Below are 15871 nucleotides of genomic sequence, written 5' to 3' on the forward strand. Positions count from 1 at the left end.
AAACTCTTTTTAAAATTTGTACAGGAAATGTCAAACTTGGTAAATTATGTACTTAAAAAGTTGAGAGAAGATCAAGTCCAGATGGCCGATTACGCCCTTAAGTCAGCAGGTGAGTAAGGAAGTGACAAGGCCAGTATAAAAAGTCGATGCTTCAAAAGCATCTATGTCCTCTGTGTTTCTTTATCTGGTGTTTATCTATCTGGTAACTGGAGAGGGAGGAAAAGCTAACAAACCTAGACAATAAAGAGGAGAATAGAAATGGTTGTAGGCGAGTGCAGACGTGTAGGTAGGAGCACCACAGAGGAAGTGTGCCTGCCACAGGGAGGCTGGGGACGCGTCACAAACATTACAACATTTGATCCTCTATACACTAAAGCGACTACTAATGACTAATCTAAATGCATTATTAGTGATTAAGTGATAGTGTCTCAAGACTGTATATAATGTTCTTAGTATCTTCCAAAAATATATCCTTAAGTGCTTAGACTGTGAATCGTTAACCTTAATATTGCCTAGAAGCCCCTGCCTGTGGCAGTGTATGACCATGTGCTCAGTGAAGCATGGGGCGAGGGGGCGGCGCAGGAGGAGGAAAGGATTCAAGGGAAAGAGGGGGGAATACGAAGCACACAGAGGAGCGCTAATTTTTATCAAGTGACAAAAGCCAAACTAATATTGCGGAAATAAGTTTGTGTCCTGCATGGAGCAGAGAACATTTGAACCAGCATGATTATTAGTCGTGTGTGTGTGTGTTGAGAGACAGAACAAGAAGATAGACGTCTGACTTTGAATTCCCTGAAGCCTGAGAGGCATGAGCTTAAATAAGGTGGGACGGTAACTCACAGAATGCTTTTTTTGTTTGTTTGCTTGGGCATAAATTTATTTATTTATTTTTGGCTGCATTGGGTCTTCGTTGCTGTGCACAGGTTTTCTCTAGTTGCGGCGAGCGGGGTCTACTCTTCGTTGCGGTGTGCGGGCTTCTCATTGCGGTGGCTTCTCTTGTTGCGGAGCATGGGCTCTAGGTGCATGGGCTTCAGTAGTTGTGGCACGTGGGCTCAGTAGTTGTGGCTCATGGGCTGTAGAGCGCAGGCTCAGTAGTTATGGTGCATGAGCTTAGTTGCTCCGCGGCATGTGGGATCCTCCTGGACCAGGGCGCAAACCTGTGGCCTCTGTGTTGGCAGGTGGATTCTTAACCACTGCACCACCAGGGAAGTCCAAGTCTTGGCATTCTGATACAGCCTTTTGATGTCTTCTTCCTATTCTGTTGAATATATTTACAACTTCCATTTGGAAAAACCATAATGACAAAGGTCTGTAGATACCCTGTGTAGAACAAGGAATAGCAGAAAACGTTATGGCTTCTGAATAAATGTTAGCATGATGCACAGCCAGCTTCTGGTTAGGATGAGATGGAGAAAAGCCCAGGGCAGCCTTTCTTCCCTGCTGATGACATACAACTAAAAGAGTTGGACAAAATATAAAAAGCAGCTACCTGAGTATGATGAAAAGTAAACAAAAAAGGAGGAAGATTGTGGAGGGAAGTAAAAGACTGGAAATGTGGCCCATGCGGGGGTGAGTTTACCGTTTTTCTTTTCTCTCAAAGCTTGAGCTGAGGCTTGAGCTGCAGTGACAGAGCCTCAAGGTGGTGACAGTGTGGTGGGTGACTAAAATTATGAAAGAAACTCCACCGTTCTAGAAAGAACCAGAACAAGATAGTCCTGTCGGCCAGAGAGTGTAGGAGGAAGGCTTGTGAAGGCCGGACAGGAGAGCAGACTCCCTGACCTCATGTGTGTGGCCTGCTGCCGGCTTGCCTCGTAGCTTCTCTTTCATGGAGATGGACCCACGGCAGCACAGCAGCAGCTCTGAGTTTTTTTTTTTTTTTTCTTTTTTTTTTTGCGGTACGCTGGCCTCTCACTGCTGTGGCCTCTCCCGTCGCAGAGCACAGGCTCCGGACGCGCAGGCCCAGCAGCCATGGCTCACGGGCCCAGCCACTCCGCGGCATGTGGGATCCTCCTGGACCGGGGCATGAACCCGTGTCCCATGCATCAGCAGCCAGACTCTCAACCACTGCACCACCAGGGAAGCCCAGCTCTGAGATTTTGACAAAGATTTAGCCACAGCTCGGGTCTTAGACTGTCCACTGAGGGGCACATGGGCAGAACATGCCTATTGTAAAGGCTCTGAAAATGGAACTGAGATTGTTACCGCCTCCCATAGAAAAGGAGGGGCATTTATGGTCTGAACATCTCTGGTTGATTGTCTGATGAAACAAACAAAAGCACCCAGAGGAGTCTCACAATATAATATTCAGTATGTCTAGGATACAGTTCAAAATTAGTCTACATACCAAGACCTAGGAAAATGTGACCAATTTGCAAGGGGAAAGAGAACCAGCAGATGCCAACCCATTCCATCAGGACACAGATGTTGGATTATCACACAGAGACTCTGAAGGCAGTTAGTGTAACTAGGCTTCAAGTGGTAAAGGTAAGTACAGCTGAAATGAATGAAAAGATATGATCTCTCAGCCAAGACAGAGAAACTATAGAAAAGAACCAGATGAAAATTTGAGAAATGAAAAATACAACATCTGAAAAAAATTCATTATATGGGTTTAATAATAGGACAATGACAAGAGAAAAGAATTAGTGAAACTGAAGATCAGTAGAAATTATCCAATCTGAAGAAGTGGGAGAAAATGGAAACAATTTTGAAAAAAATGAAAAAGCTTCAGAAACTTATGGGACATATATGAAAAGGTCTAACATTCTCATCCTTGTAGTCTCAGAGGCAGATAAGAGATAAATGCAGAAAAATAATTTATTTGAAGAAATAATAGCTGAAAACATCCCAAATTTTGTTAAAAATGTAAATTTATAGAGTCAAGAAACTGAGGAAATCAGAAACAAGATAAAGTCAAGGAAAACTATATCCAGATACATCATAAATTTCACAAAACCAAAGATGAGGAAGTCTTGAAAGCAGCTAGAGGAACAAAACATACACATTAATATGGGAGAATAATGATACAAATGACTGCAGATTTCTTATCAAAAACCAAGGAGACCAGAAGAGAAGGGAACTACACTGTAAAGCACTGAAATAAAGGAAATTCCAATGCAGATACAGTAAAAGTATCCTTTAAGAATGAGGGTGAGGGACTTCCTTGGTAGTGCAGTGGTTAAGACTCCATGCTCCTGATTCAGGGGGCCCAGTTTCAATCCCTGGTCAGGAAACTAGATCCCACATGCATGCTGCAACTAAGAGTTGACATGCCACAACTAAGGAGCCAGTGTGCCGCAACTAAGCAGCCCACCTGCCACAACCAAGACCCAGTGCAACCAAATTAAAAACAACAAAAAGAGGGCTTCCCTGGTGGCCCAGTGGTTGAGAGTCTGCCTGCCGATGCAGGGGACACGGGTTCGTGCCCCAGTCTGGGAAGATCCAACATGCCATGGAGTGGCTAGGCCCGTGAGCCACGGCCGCTGAGCCTGTGCGTCCGGAGCCTGTGCTCCGCAATGGGAGAGGCCACAACAGTGAGCGGCCCGCCTACCGCAAAAAACAAAACAAAACTAAACAAAAAAAACAAAAAGGGAATGAGGGTGAAATGAAGTCATTCTTTGATGAAGGGAAACCAAGGGACTTCTTTGTCAACAGATCTGCTAAAGGAAGTTCATTAGGGCTAAGGGAAATGACACCAAAAGGAAACTTGCAACTTCAGGAAAGAAGAAAGAACAACAGATAAGACAAATATCTATAACTATGAGACAATTTTCTTAAGTTCTTTAAAATAGGTATGACTGTTGAAAAGAAAAATTATAACATTAGGTGATGGGGTTTTAATATATGTAGATGGACAACTCTTAAGGAAAGGTCAATGGGTGAAGTTAAAGGGACCTCTTGGTAAAATATTAACTCTAAATTGACTTTGAAAGGTTAGTTATGTGTATTAAGATTGCCAGAGCAACCACTAAAAAAATACAGAGACAAAGTATGTACAGAGGGAGCACACCTCAACATAATAAAGCCATATATGACAAACCCAGAGCTAACGTCATACTCAACAGTGAAAAGCTGAGTGCTTTCCTATAAGATCAGGATCTAGACACAGATGCCTACTCTCACCACTTTTGTTCAATGTAGTATTGGAAGTCCCAGCCACAGCAATCAGAGAAGAAAAAGAAGTAAAAGGCATCCAAATGGGAGAAAAAGAAATAAAACTGTCACTATTTGCAGATGACATGATACCATATACAGAGAACCATAAAGACTCTATCAAAAAACTATTACAACCAATAAATGAATTCAGTAAAGTTGCAGGATACAAAATTAATACATAAAAATCTGCTGCATTTCTATACACTAATAACAAATTATCAGAAAGAGAAATAAAGAAAACAACTCCATTTACAATTGCACCAGAAAGAATAAAATGCCTAGGAATAAATTTAACTAAGGAGATGAAAGACCTATACTCTGTCCTAGTCAACACTGTACTAGAATTCCTAACAGTAAAGTAAGACAAGAATCAGAGAGAAGGGGAGGGAAGAGTGGGGGTGGGGAGGGGAAGAGAGGGAAAGAAGAAAGAAGCAAGCAAATTGGAAAGGAAGAAATAAAAATCTCTATTCACAGACAACATGATGATTTATGTAGAGAATCATCAAAAAATCTTCTAGAACTAATAAGTGAAGTTAGTAAGTTCAACTGTATATATATAATTTTTAGATGCTAGTAATAAGAAATTGGAAAAATAAATTTTAAAAACAGTCTTATTCACAACAGCAGCAAAAAACATGAAGAACATGCTAAAAGCGAAAAAAAAACCCCGCTAATGAAAGAAATAACAGAAGACCTAAATAAGTGGACAGATCTGCCAAGTTTGTGTATTAGAAGCATCAATATTGGTAAGATGGCAATTCTTCCTAACCAGTCTATTGATTCAACACAATCCCAGTCAAAATCCCAGCATGATTGTTTGTAGAAACCTACAAGCTCTTTCCAAAATAGCCAAAACCGTTTTGAAAGGAAGAACAAATTTGGAGGACTCACACTGATTTGAAAGCCTACTATAAAGTTACAGTAATGAGAGAATGTGATGTTGATGAAATTAATGAAACAATAAAAAGTCCAGAAATAGTCCCACACTAATTAACTTTTGACAAAGGAGAAAAAGCCAGTTGATGGTGCTGGAAGAGTTGGACAATCATATGCAAAAATAAACCTTGACTCACAGCTCACACCTTACAAAAATTAACTCAGAATGTGTTAAATGTAAAAAGTATGATCTAAATATAAAGCTTAAAGCTATAAAACTTCTAGAAGAAAAAATAAGAGAAAGTTTTTGTGACTTTGAGTTGGGAAAAGATTTCTTAGACACAATACCCAAAATGTGATCCATAAAAAGAAAAGAATGGATAATTTGGACTTCATCTAAATTTAAAACTTCTGCTTGGAAAAAGCCATTGAAGAGAATGAAAAGACAAGTCACAGGCTGGGAGACAGGATTGCAAATCAAATACTTGACAAAGGACTTATAGCCACAATTTATAAACACTCTCAAATTTCAATGGTAAGAAAACAGCCAATCCAATAAAAAGTGGGCAAACGATTTGAAAGCCACCTCATCAAAGAAGATACGTACATGTCAAAAAAGCACATGAAAAAATGCTCATCATTAGTATCCATTAGTGAAATGTAGATATATCCATTAGAACAGCAAACAAACAAACAAAACCTGACACGTGAAATGGCAGCAGCAATGGAAAGCAAGCAGAACTCTCACACGTGGTTGGTGAGAATGTAACGGTGGTACAGCCATTTTGGAAAACCATTTGCCAATTTCTTTCTTTTTTTTTTTAATTGAAATATAGTTGATTTACAATGTTGCATTAGTTTCAGGTGTACAACACAGTCATTCAATATTTTTATAGCTTATACTCCATTTAAAGTCATTACATATAAAATATTGGTTATATTCCCAGTGCTGTGCATTATATCCTTGTATCTTATTTATTTTTTATTTTTTTTGCGGTACGCGGGCCTCTCACTGTTGTAGCCTCTCCTGTTGTGGAGCACAGGCTCCGGACGCGCAGGCACAGCGGCCATGGCTCACGGGCCCAGCTGCTCCCCGGCACGTGGGATCCTCCCGGACCCAGGCACGAACCCGTGTCCCCTGCATCGGCAGGTGGACTCCCAACCACTGCGCCACCAGGGAAGCCCTCTTATTTATTTTATACCTAGTAGTTTGCACGTCTTAATCCCCTTCCCCTATCTTGCCCCTCCCCCCAGCCCTCTCCCCTTTGGTAACCACTAGTTTGCTCTTTTGTATCAATGAGTCTGTTTCTGTTTTGTTATATTCACTCACTCGTTTTATTATTTAGATTCCACATATAAGTGAAAACATACAATAATTGTCTTTCTCTGTCTGACCTACTTCACTAGGGTATGACATTTGACAATTTCTTATGAAGTTAAACATAACACATATGACCCAGCAATTCCACCTCTATGTATCAATATTTACCTAAGAGAAGTTTAAACTTATGTTCACAATAAAACGTGTCTGAGAATGTCTACAGCAACTTTATTCATTGTCAGCAAAACTGGAAATAGATGAAGGAATAGCTAGTTGTGATGTATCCACACAGTGGAATGTTACTCAGCAATAAGAAGGAACACATTCATTATACCTGCCAGGAAGCTCAAATGTATCAGTTGTGCTAAGTGAAAGTAGCCATATTCAAAAGGCTACTACTGTGATTGACTACAAAGAAACAGCAAGAGAGAAGGTCCAGAATAGGCAAATGTGGATAGCAAGTAGGTCAGTGATTGCCTAGGGATGGGGTGGGGTTCGGGGGAGTGGGGAGTGACCGCTGAGTGCAATAGGGTTTCTTTGGGGGCTGATTGAAAGTGTTCTAATGTTGATTGCGGTCATGGCTGTGCAACTCTGTGAATATGCTGAAAACCACTGAATTGTACACTTTAAATGAGTAAATTGGGTAGTATGTATATCTCAATAAAGCTGAGTAGAAACTTAAAAAATGAGAATGAGAAAACTGAATTTGAATTACTTAAAAACCCTACCTGCCACAATTAGCGTTTTCTGAACTAGATTATGGCTGGGGTGGGGTCAGTCCTCTCATCAGTATGTGGAAGTTTAATTCCCGTCCAACCAGTCAGTCCAGCAGGAAAATTCATTGACCAAGCAGACCATATCAGCACTCAAAAACAAGGTACCCACAGGGTTGCCAGGTAAAATAAAGGATGCTCAGTGAAATTTGAGTTTCAGGCAAACAGCAAACAATTTTTTAGTATATGTCCCAGATATTGTATGGGACGTAACTGTACTAAAAAATTATTCATCGTTTATGTAAAATTAAAATTTAACTGGGAATCTTGTGTTTCTAGTTGCTAAGTCCTGCAACCCTGGGTACATTCACTATTTCAAATCCTACCATCTTAGAAAAGGCACTGATTCATCACATATGTGTCTTTTTAATGTATTGTGATATCCAGATGGAATTTAAGGAAGTAATTTGCATTTTCTTCATTTCTTATGTATCAGATACATTTTGCTTCTAAAATGAAGTAACCTGAAGGGATAATATTTGATGAGTATATTTTATATTTCTTTGATTAAAATGAAAGCTCAATAAATCTTCAGAATGGCTGTTATGAATACAACTTGTTAGTACATTTATGACATTGCTGGTCATTCTGCTTTTGTTTTTGAGTGAATTGGGCTTATTTATCACATGACTTGTTGAAGTATGGGGATCCATATGTCTCCTTAGCTAATAAACACAGTACACATAATATTTCCATGTCTAAATCAATTCCTCCAGATTTCAATTTTTTATTGTAACATCAGTTCCAGAAATTTTGTGAAACCACACAGAGCAAGAATGGTTTTCTCAAAGTGACAAAATTTCAGTGGTAGTGAAAGCTGAAAGTCATACTTTTCTTATCAGTTTCCTGGTATGAATTTTACCTTATTTGTATGTTGCCCAGTAATAGTTTCCCAACAACATTAAAATCTAAATGGTGTTTTGAATTGTGTGATTTTTTTTAATTTTAAAAATTATTCTATAATTTCAGGAGCCTCTGTTCTTGAAGCTGGGACCTCAGAAAGTTACAAAAATAATAAAGCAAAACTCTACTGGCATGGGATTGGGTTCTTAAATTATGAAATGCCTCCAGATATCATTCTCCAGGTAAAAGCTAGATTTAAAATAACTTGTTTATATTTTAGGATTCTGTTCCTATCACTTATCAGGAAAAATATTAATGTCTGAAATGGAAGCAACTCTGAACTTGTCAGGGAGTCTGAAACTGTCCTCTTAGATTTTTACAGTCATAAAACTACATGAAATATTTCCTTCTTATGGGCAATGAACTATGATTGATTAATTAATTAATTAATAATTATTTATTATTCTAAGATCAGTGAACTACAGTATGTACTTCTCAAATAAAACATACACATTCCGTATTTTTTCTTTAAGTTGATTCTGTGGTCTTCCTTTTCCACTGAAAACTTCAGTCACTCAACAAACACTTGTTGAAGATGCATGACCCCTAAGTGCAAGTACTGTGCTATGTGCTGTTCAGGCCAACACATTTTTATAAAGTCCAATTATAATAGGAGAAATTTCCAAGTAAGATTTTCACTATCATTTCAGTTCAATTCAAAAGGCACTAGACACCAACTGACAGTACAGCTCTTCTTAACTATAACTACACACCTGAATTTATTTCCAGTTTAGGAATACCTTCAGGGGCAAATGTATAGGTCTCACTCCAGAGTACAGTCTAGATCTAGAAAATGGTAGACATCACCTTTCTTCCTTACCATCGGTGTAGCCAGCTTCGCTATCACCACCGTTATCATCACCACTACTACCATCACCACCACCAGCACCGTCATCACCTGCCATCATTGTCCACAGTGACAGCCACCACCCTCTTCATTACCACCACCAGCACTGTCTTCACCAGTGCCTTCACCACTCATACCAACTAGCCGCCTGTAGCGACTTACAGTCTAGTTAGAGCAATAGAAAAAAAATACTCATGCAATAAAAGGCTCTGATTGACATCAGCACAACCAAAACTATAGGTATCATGGAAGCTTTCCTGTTTGATACATCCCACACAGTGCCTTCATATTATCGTCATAAACACGTTCTTTGGTCAATAGTGATTAGCTGGCCAACATTGTAGGAGTGGATTTATATAAGCAGATAAAAGATTAATGCAGTGCTTTCTTTCCAGCCGGATGTCCACCCTGGGAAGTGCTGGGCCTTCCCAGGTTCCCAGGGTCATGCCCTAATCAAGCTTGCCAGGAAGATCATACCAACTGCTGTTACCATGGAGCATATCTCAGAGAAGGTGTCTCCCTCAGGAAACATCTCCAGCGCACCCAAGGAATTTTCTGTCTATGTGAGAAGCTGCCTAAATCTTCACTCAGAAGGGGTTATAGTAGGTGATTGGCTAGGAACTGGGAGCTAGGATATCATCTGAACTGTGCAGCTAACCGTTTGTATCACTGTGAGAAAATCACTTACTTCCTGGATCTCTGTTTTGTCATCTACAAAGTAAGAGGGTTGGACCCGATGATTACTATTATTTAATTCTATTTTTTACTTTTATCAAAGTTATACGTGTATAATTTAAAAAGAAACATTTCCATGTTTATAAGCAAACATGATTTTCCCTTGTCCCACTTCTCCCACCCCAATTTTTACTCTCTGGAAGCTTCCACTTGCAACAGTTTTAGCTGCTTATGTCATTAACTGCCTTCATATTTGCTTTTACTGTTGTTCCTTGATTTTTCAGTTTTTATTATTATCTACTGACTTCCTCTAATGGAAAATGGATATTAGTTCTCTTCCATGCCTCTCCCATTCTCCCAAAATGTTTATGTCTTAACTTAAAAAAAACCAAACAGGTTTATTGAGATATAATTCACACTCTGGCGATTCAGTCATGTAAAGTGTACACTTAGTAGCTTTTGGTATATTCACAGAGTTGTGTAACCATCAACATGATCAATTTTAGAATATTTTTACTATTCTCCAAAGAAAGCCTGCACCCCTTAGCTGTTACTTCCCATCCCCCACCTCACTCCCCCAGCCGCTGACAACCACTAATCTACTTTGTACCTATAGGTTTCCCTATTTTGTATAAAATGGAATCATATAATACATGGTCTTTTGTTTTTTTAAATTTATTTGTTTATTTATTTTTGGCTGCTTTGGGTCTCCGTTGCTGCGCGCAGGCTTTCTCTAGTTACAACGATTGGTGGCTTCTCTTTGTTGCAGAGCATGGGCTCTAGGCACGCAGGCCTCAGTAGTTGTGGCTCGTGGGCTCTAGAGTGCAGGCTCAGTAGTTGTGGCACACAGGCCCAGTTGCTCCGTGGCTTGTGGGATCTTCCCAGACCAGGGCTCGAACCCGTGTCCCCTGAGCTGGCAGGAGGATTCCTAACCACTGCACCACCAGGGAAGTCCTGGTCTTTTGTGAATGGCTTCTTTCACTCAGCATAATGTTTCCAAGGTTCATGTATGTTATAATGTGTCGGTACTTCATATTTTTAATTGCTGGATAATATTTTCTTATATGGATAGACCCCTTTTATTGATCCGTTCATAGTTGCTGGACATTTGAATGGTTCCCCCCCATTTGACTATTATGAATAAAGCTGCTGTGAGGAGCTGTGTACAAGGTTGTCTGTGGACCTCAGTCTTCATTTCTCTTGGGTTTGTTCCGAAGAGCCGAATTGCTAGATCACATGATGAATCCGTGTTTCATGTGTGAGACACTGCCAGACGGTTTATCTCAGTTACAATCCATAGCCAACATTTTCACTGTGACTCTGTGAACAATATTGTTTTAGTTGAGTCATACAATGCACTGGAATACTATTTTCTTTACATGAAAATTTTGATGTTCTTGAGGATAGTTGCCTCATTTTAATTTAATTTGCTTAGTTATCTATATTTTTATCATGAAGACATTCCCAACTTCTTCTTCAGATGTGTAAATATCCTCCCATTCTGCCCATTCATGTCAGATACTTTTTTTTTTTTTTTTTTCCGGTACGCAGGCCTCTCACTGTTGTAGCCTCTCCCATTGCGGAGCACAGGCTCCGGACGTGCAGGCTCAGCGGCCATGGCTCACGGGCCCAGCCGCTCCGCGGCATGTGGGATCTTCCCGGACCGGGGCACGAACCCGTGTCCCCTGCATCGGCAGGCGGACTCCCAACCACTGCGCCACCAGGGAAGCCCGTGTCAGATACTTTATAAATAATTTCCTTTTTACTTTTTAAAGACATCCTCCGGAGCACTGCTCAGCTCCTCCAACCTGGTTGCTGGCCACACCTAATGCACAACTGCTGTCAGGAGGTTTCATGTCCACATCCTGGGGATTTGACGTATCTAATCTATTTTTTATACATCTTTATTGGAGTATAATTGCTTTACAATGGTGCGTTAGTTTCTGCTTCCTATCAGTGAATCAGTTATACATATATATATGTCCCCATATCTCTTCCCTCTTGTGTCTCCCTCCTTCCCACCGTCCCTATCCCACCCCTCTAGGTGGTCACAAAGCACCGAGCTGATCTCCCTGTGCCATGCGGCTGCTTCCCACTGGCTATCTATTTTACGTTTGGTAGTGTATATATGTCCATGCCACTCTCTCACTTTGTCCCAGCTTACCCTTCCCCCTCCCCGTATCCTCAAGTCCATTCTCTAGTAGGTCTGTGTCTTTATTCCTTTCTTACCCCTAGCTTCTTCATGACCTTTTTTTTTTTAGATTCCATATATATGCGTTAGCATACAGTATTTGTTTTTCTCTTTCTGACTTACTTCACTCTGTATGACAGACTCTAGGTCCATCCACCTCACTACAAATAACTCAATTTCGTCTCTTTTTATGGCTGAGTAATATTCCATTGTATATATGTGCCACAACCTCTTTATCCATTCATCTGTGGATGGACACTTAGGTTGTTTCCATGTCCTGGCTATTGTAAATAGAGCTGCAGTGAACATTGTGGTACATGACTCTTTTTGAATTATGGTTTTCTCAGGGTATATAACCAGTAGTGGGATTGCTGGGTCATATGGTAGTTCTATTTTTAGTTTTTAAGGAACCTCCATACTGTTCTCCATACTGGCTGTATCAATTTACATTCCCATCAACAGTGCAAGAGGGTTCCCTTTTCTCCACACCCTCTCCAGCATTTATTGTTTGTAGATTTTTTGATGATGGACATTCTGACTGGTGTGAGGTGATACCTCATTGTAGTTTTGTCTAATCTATTATTTTAAAAATCTTTTCTATCTTCTTTTTCTTCTTTGTTTTCTGTTCCACCTTCTGGAATATTTTATCAATTTATATTTTAAACCCTATGCTAAATTTTTCATTTCTGCTGTCATGATTATTCTAAGACTCTTTTTCTATAAATACTCCTTTTTCTAGAGTCTATATGTTTTCCTATATTACTGGATGCAATTACAGTTTTGTTCCATATTTTTAGCTCCCTCACATCTTTACTCCCAAGTACCCCCTTTCCTATTTGTTAACAGGGGCTCCATGTTTCTTGTTAGTTGTTTTCCACATGTATCTGATGGCTGGCTTTTCCTGCACACATGAGAGGCAAGTCAACAGTGAGCTTCACAGCTAGATGGTCTGGTTGGAGACCACAGAGTGTGGTATCCAGAAGTTTGAACCCAGGAATCCTGCAACTTTGAGCCCAGGGGGTTTCAGCTTGGCCTATGTGCTGGGTGTGGAGGTGCACAGCCCACCATTCATGCATGCAGAGGTTATACCTCCACCTCTTATTTTTGCAGGGAGCTCCTGAGGTCAGCTGTCCTAGAGCTGGGGGGAAAAAGATAATCCTTTTCTGCACAAGGGCAGGGGTGATGACCAGGGTCTAACTGCTTCTTAAAAAGTCAGTTAGCCTGCTCTCAGATGTGGGGACCGTGGTGATGACCAGGGTCTAACTGCTTCTTAAAGAGACAGCCGACTCTCAGATGTGGGGACCCCTCAGCCTCATGCTGGGCACTATGGCATGGCCCCAGATCTGGCCCTTTCTGGGCCCTTGCAGTAAACATCAGACCCAGCATGCTGCTGATTCCCCCTACAGCCAGGGTAGCATGCGTTTTCTCCAGGCCACTACACCAGTCACCATTTGGCCATCTCCAGATGTTGTTCTCTCAGTGTCTGCTCCCATGTTTTCCTCAGAGGTTTATGCCTTACGTCAATCCTTTCGTGTTCCTATCCAGAGGAGGGCTCAGAGTTAAACAAGATTGCTCAGCCTGACTTGTGTCATTCAAACTCCTTTAAATGCCATGGTCCTGGACTTATAAAACACAGAGACTACTGTCCTTTGATGTAAGCCTGATGCCATCCACAGTCAGTGTCTGCAGACACCTATAGTTGAGCTATGTTGGATTTGAGCAGATCAAACCCTGTCTCACAAAAGTGTGCACAGTTGCTCATTACAGAGGGATTTTATGGATGAATCCTTCAGGCAAGAATCCTTTAGTAAGAAAAATTACCTCTCATTGTTTTTCTCTAATATTAGTGAATTTATGAACCAAGTGAAATTAAAATAGAATGCTAAAGAAGGTGGAAATAAAACTAGCATACCTCTCAACAGGCTAAAGGAAGTATATGAGACTTCATATATATATATATATATATATATATATATATATATATATATATATATATATATATATATAAAATGTGAAATAGGTACATTGATATGTCAGTATATAGATGAATGTATATATTGTATATAATATATATAATTGAATATATTATATATAATTGAATATAATATATATTATAAATAATTGAATATATAATATAGATTATAAAATTGTGAGTGCATTACTTAGTCATGATGTATCCAATTCTTTTAATAAATTAATTTATAAATAGTTAAAATGTTGATATTACGATTTTCATTATATTGAATAAAATGACTGAACTCATGAAAACTTTATTTTGTTGTGTTACTATGATTCAAGTAACCTAACAATAAACTTTAGATTTACAAGGTAAATTAATTTCCAACAGTGAGCTCTTCTCTCAAAAATCTTCAATTTTAAAGGGTAGAGAGAAGCAAGAAGAACTACAATCCTGCAACCTGTGGAACAAAAACCACATTCACAGAAAAATAGAAAAGATGAAAAGGCAGAGGGCTATGTACCAGATGAAGGAACAAGATAAAACCCCAGAAAAACAACTAAATGAAGTGGAGGTAGGCAACCTTCCAGAAAAAGAATTCAGAATAATGATAGTGAAGATGATCCAGAACCTCAGAAAAAGAATGGAGGCAAAGATTGAGAAGATGCAAGAAATGTTTAACAAAGACCTAGAAGAATTAAAGAACAAAAAAACAGAGATGAACAATACAATAACTGAAATGAAAAATACACTAGAAGGAACCAATAGCAGGATAACTGAGGCAGAAGAATGGATAAGGGACCTGGAAGACAGAATGGTGGATTCACTGCTGTGGAACAGAATAAAGAAAAAAAGAATGAAAAGAAATGAAGACAGCCTAAGAGACCTCTGGGACAACATTAAGCACAACGACACTCGCATTATAGGGGTCCCAGAAGGAGAAGAGAGCAAGAAAGGACCAGAGAAAATATTTGAAGAGATTATAACTGAAAACTTCTCTAACATGGGAAAGGAAATAGCCAACCAAGTACAGGAAGCACAGCGAGTCCCATACAGGATAAACTCAAGAATAAACACGCTGAGACACATAGTAATCAAACTGGCAAAAAATAAAGACAAAGAAAACTTATTGAAAGCAGCAAGGAAAAATGACAAATAACAGACAAGCAAACTCCCATAAGGTTAAGAGCTGATTTCTCAGCAGAAACTCTACAAGCCAGAAGGGAGTGGCATGATATACTTAAAGTGATGAAAGGGAAGAACCTGCAAACAAGATGACTCTACCCGGCAAGGATCTCATTCAGATTCGATGGAGAAATCAAAATCTTTACAGACAAGCAAAAACTAAGAGAATTCAGCACCACCAAACCAGCTCTACAACAAATGCTAAAGGAACTTCTCTAAGTGGGAAACACAAGAGAAGAAAAGGACCTACAAAAACAAACCCAAAACAATTAAGAAAATGGTCACAGGAACATACATATCGATAATTACCTTAAATGTGAATGAATTAAATGCTCCAACCAAAAGACACAGGCTTGCTGAATGGATACAAAAACAAGACCCAAATATATGCTGTCTACAAGAGACCCACTTCAGACCTAGGGACACATACAGACTGAAAGTGAGGGGATGGAAAAAGATATTCCATGTAAATGGAAATCAAAAGAAAGCTGGAGTAGCAATACTCATATCAGATAAAATAGACTTTAAAATAAAGAATGTTACAAGAGACAAGGAAGGACACTACATAATGATCAAGGTATTAATCCAAGAAGAAGATATGACAATTAAAAATATATATGCACCCAACATAGGAGCACCTCAATACATAAGGCAACTGCTAACAGCTAAAAAAGAGGAAATTGAGAGTAACACAATCATAGTGGGGGACTTTTAACACCTCACTTACACCAATGGACAGATCATCCAAAATGAAAATAAATAAGGAAACAGAAGATAGACCAGATAGATTTAATTTATATTTATAAGACATTCCATCCCAAAACAGAAGATCACACTTTCTTCTCAAGTGCACATGGAACATTCTCCAGGTTAGATCACATCTTGGGTCACAAATCAAGCCTCAGTAAATTTAAGAAAATTGAAGTCATATCAAGCATCTTTTCTGTCCACAATGTTATGAGATTAGAAATGAATTACAGGGAAAAAA

The 15871-nt window shown here is 39.4% G+C and overlaps 1 protein-coding gene across 1 annotated transcript in view; it reads left to right on the forward strand.

Annotated features, from left to right (window-relative positions):
• SUN3 (Sad1 and UNC84 domain containing 3) overlaps positions 1–15871 on the forward strand; it is a 38364-nt gene that overhangs the window by 17292 nt on the left and 5201 nt on the right. The window contains exons 6-8 of the mRNA XM_060108565.1: positions 25–109; positions 8095–8210; positions 9271–9438. Coding sequence (XP_059964548.1) covers positions 25–109; positions 8095–8210; positions 9271–9438 — 369 coding nt within the window. The remainder of the gene's footprint in view (positions 1–24; positions 110–8094; positions 8211–9270; positions 9439–15871) is intronic.

Source organism: Mesoplodon densirostris, chromosome 9, assembly GCF_025265405.1.
Source record: "Mesoplodon densirostris isolate mMesDen1 chromosome 9, mMesDen1 primary haplotype, whole genome shotgun sequence".
In the NCBI taxonomy this organism is placed as follows: Eukaryota; Metazoa; Chordata; class Mammalia; order Artiodactyla; family Ziphiidae; genus Mesoplodon; species Mesoplodon densirostris.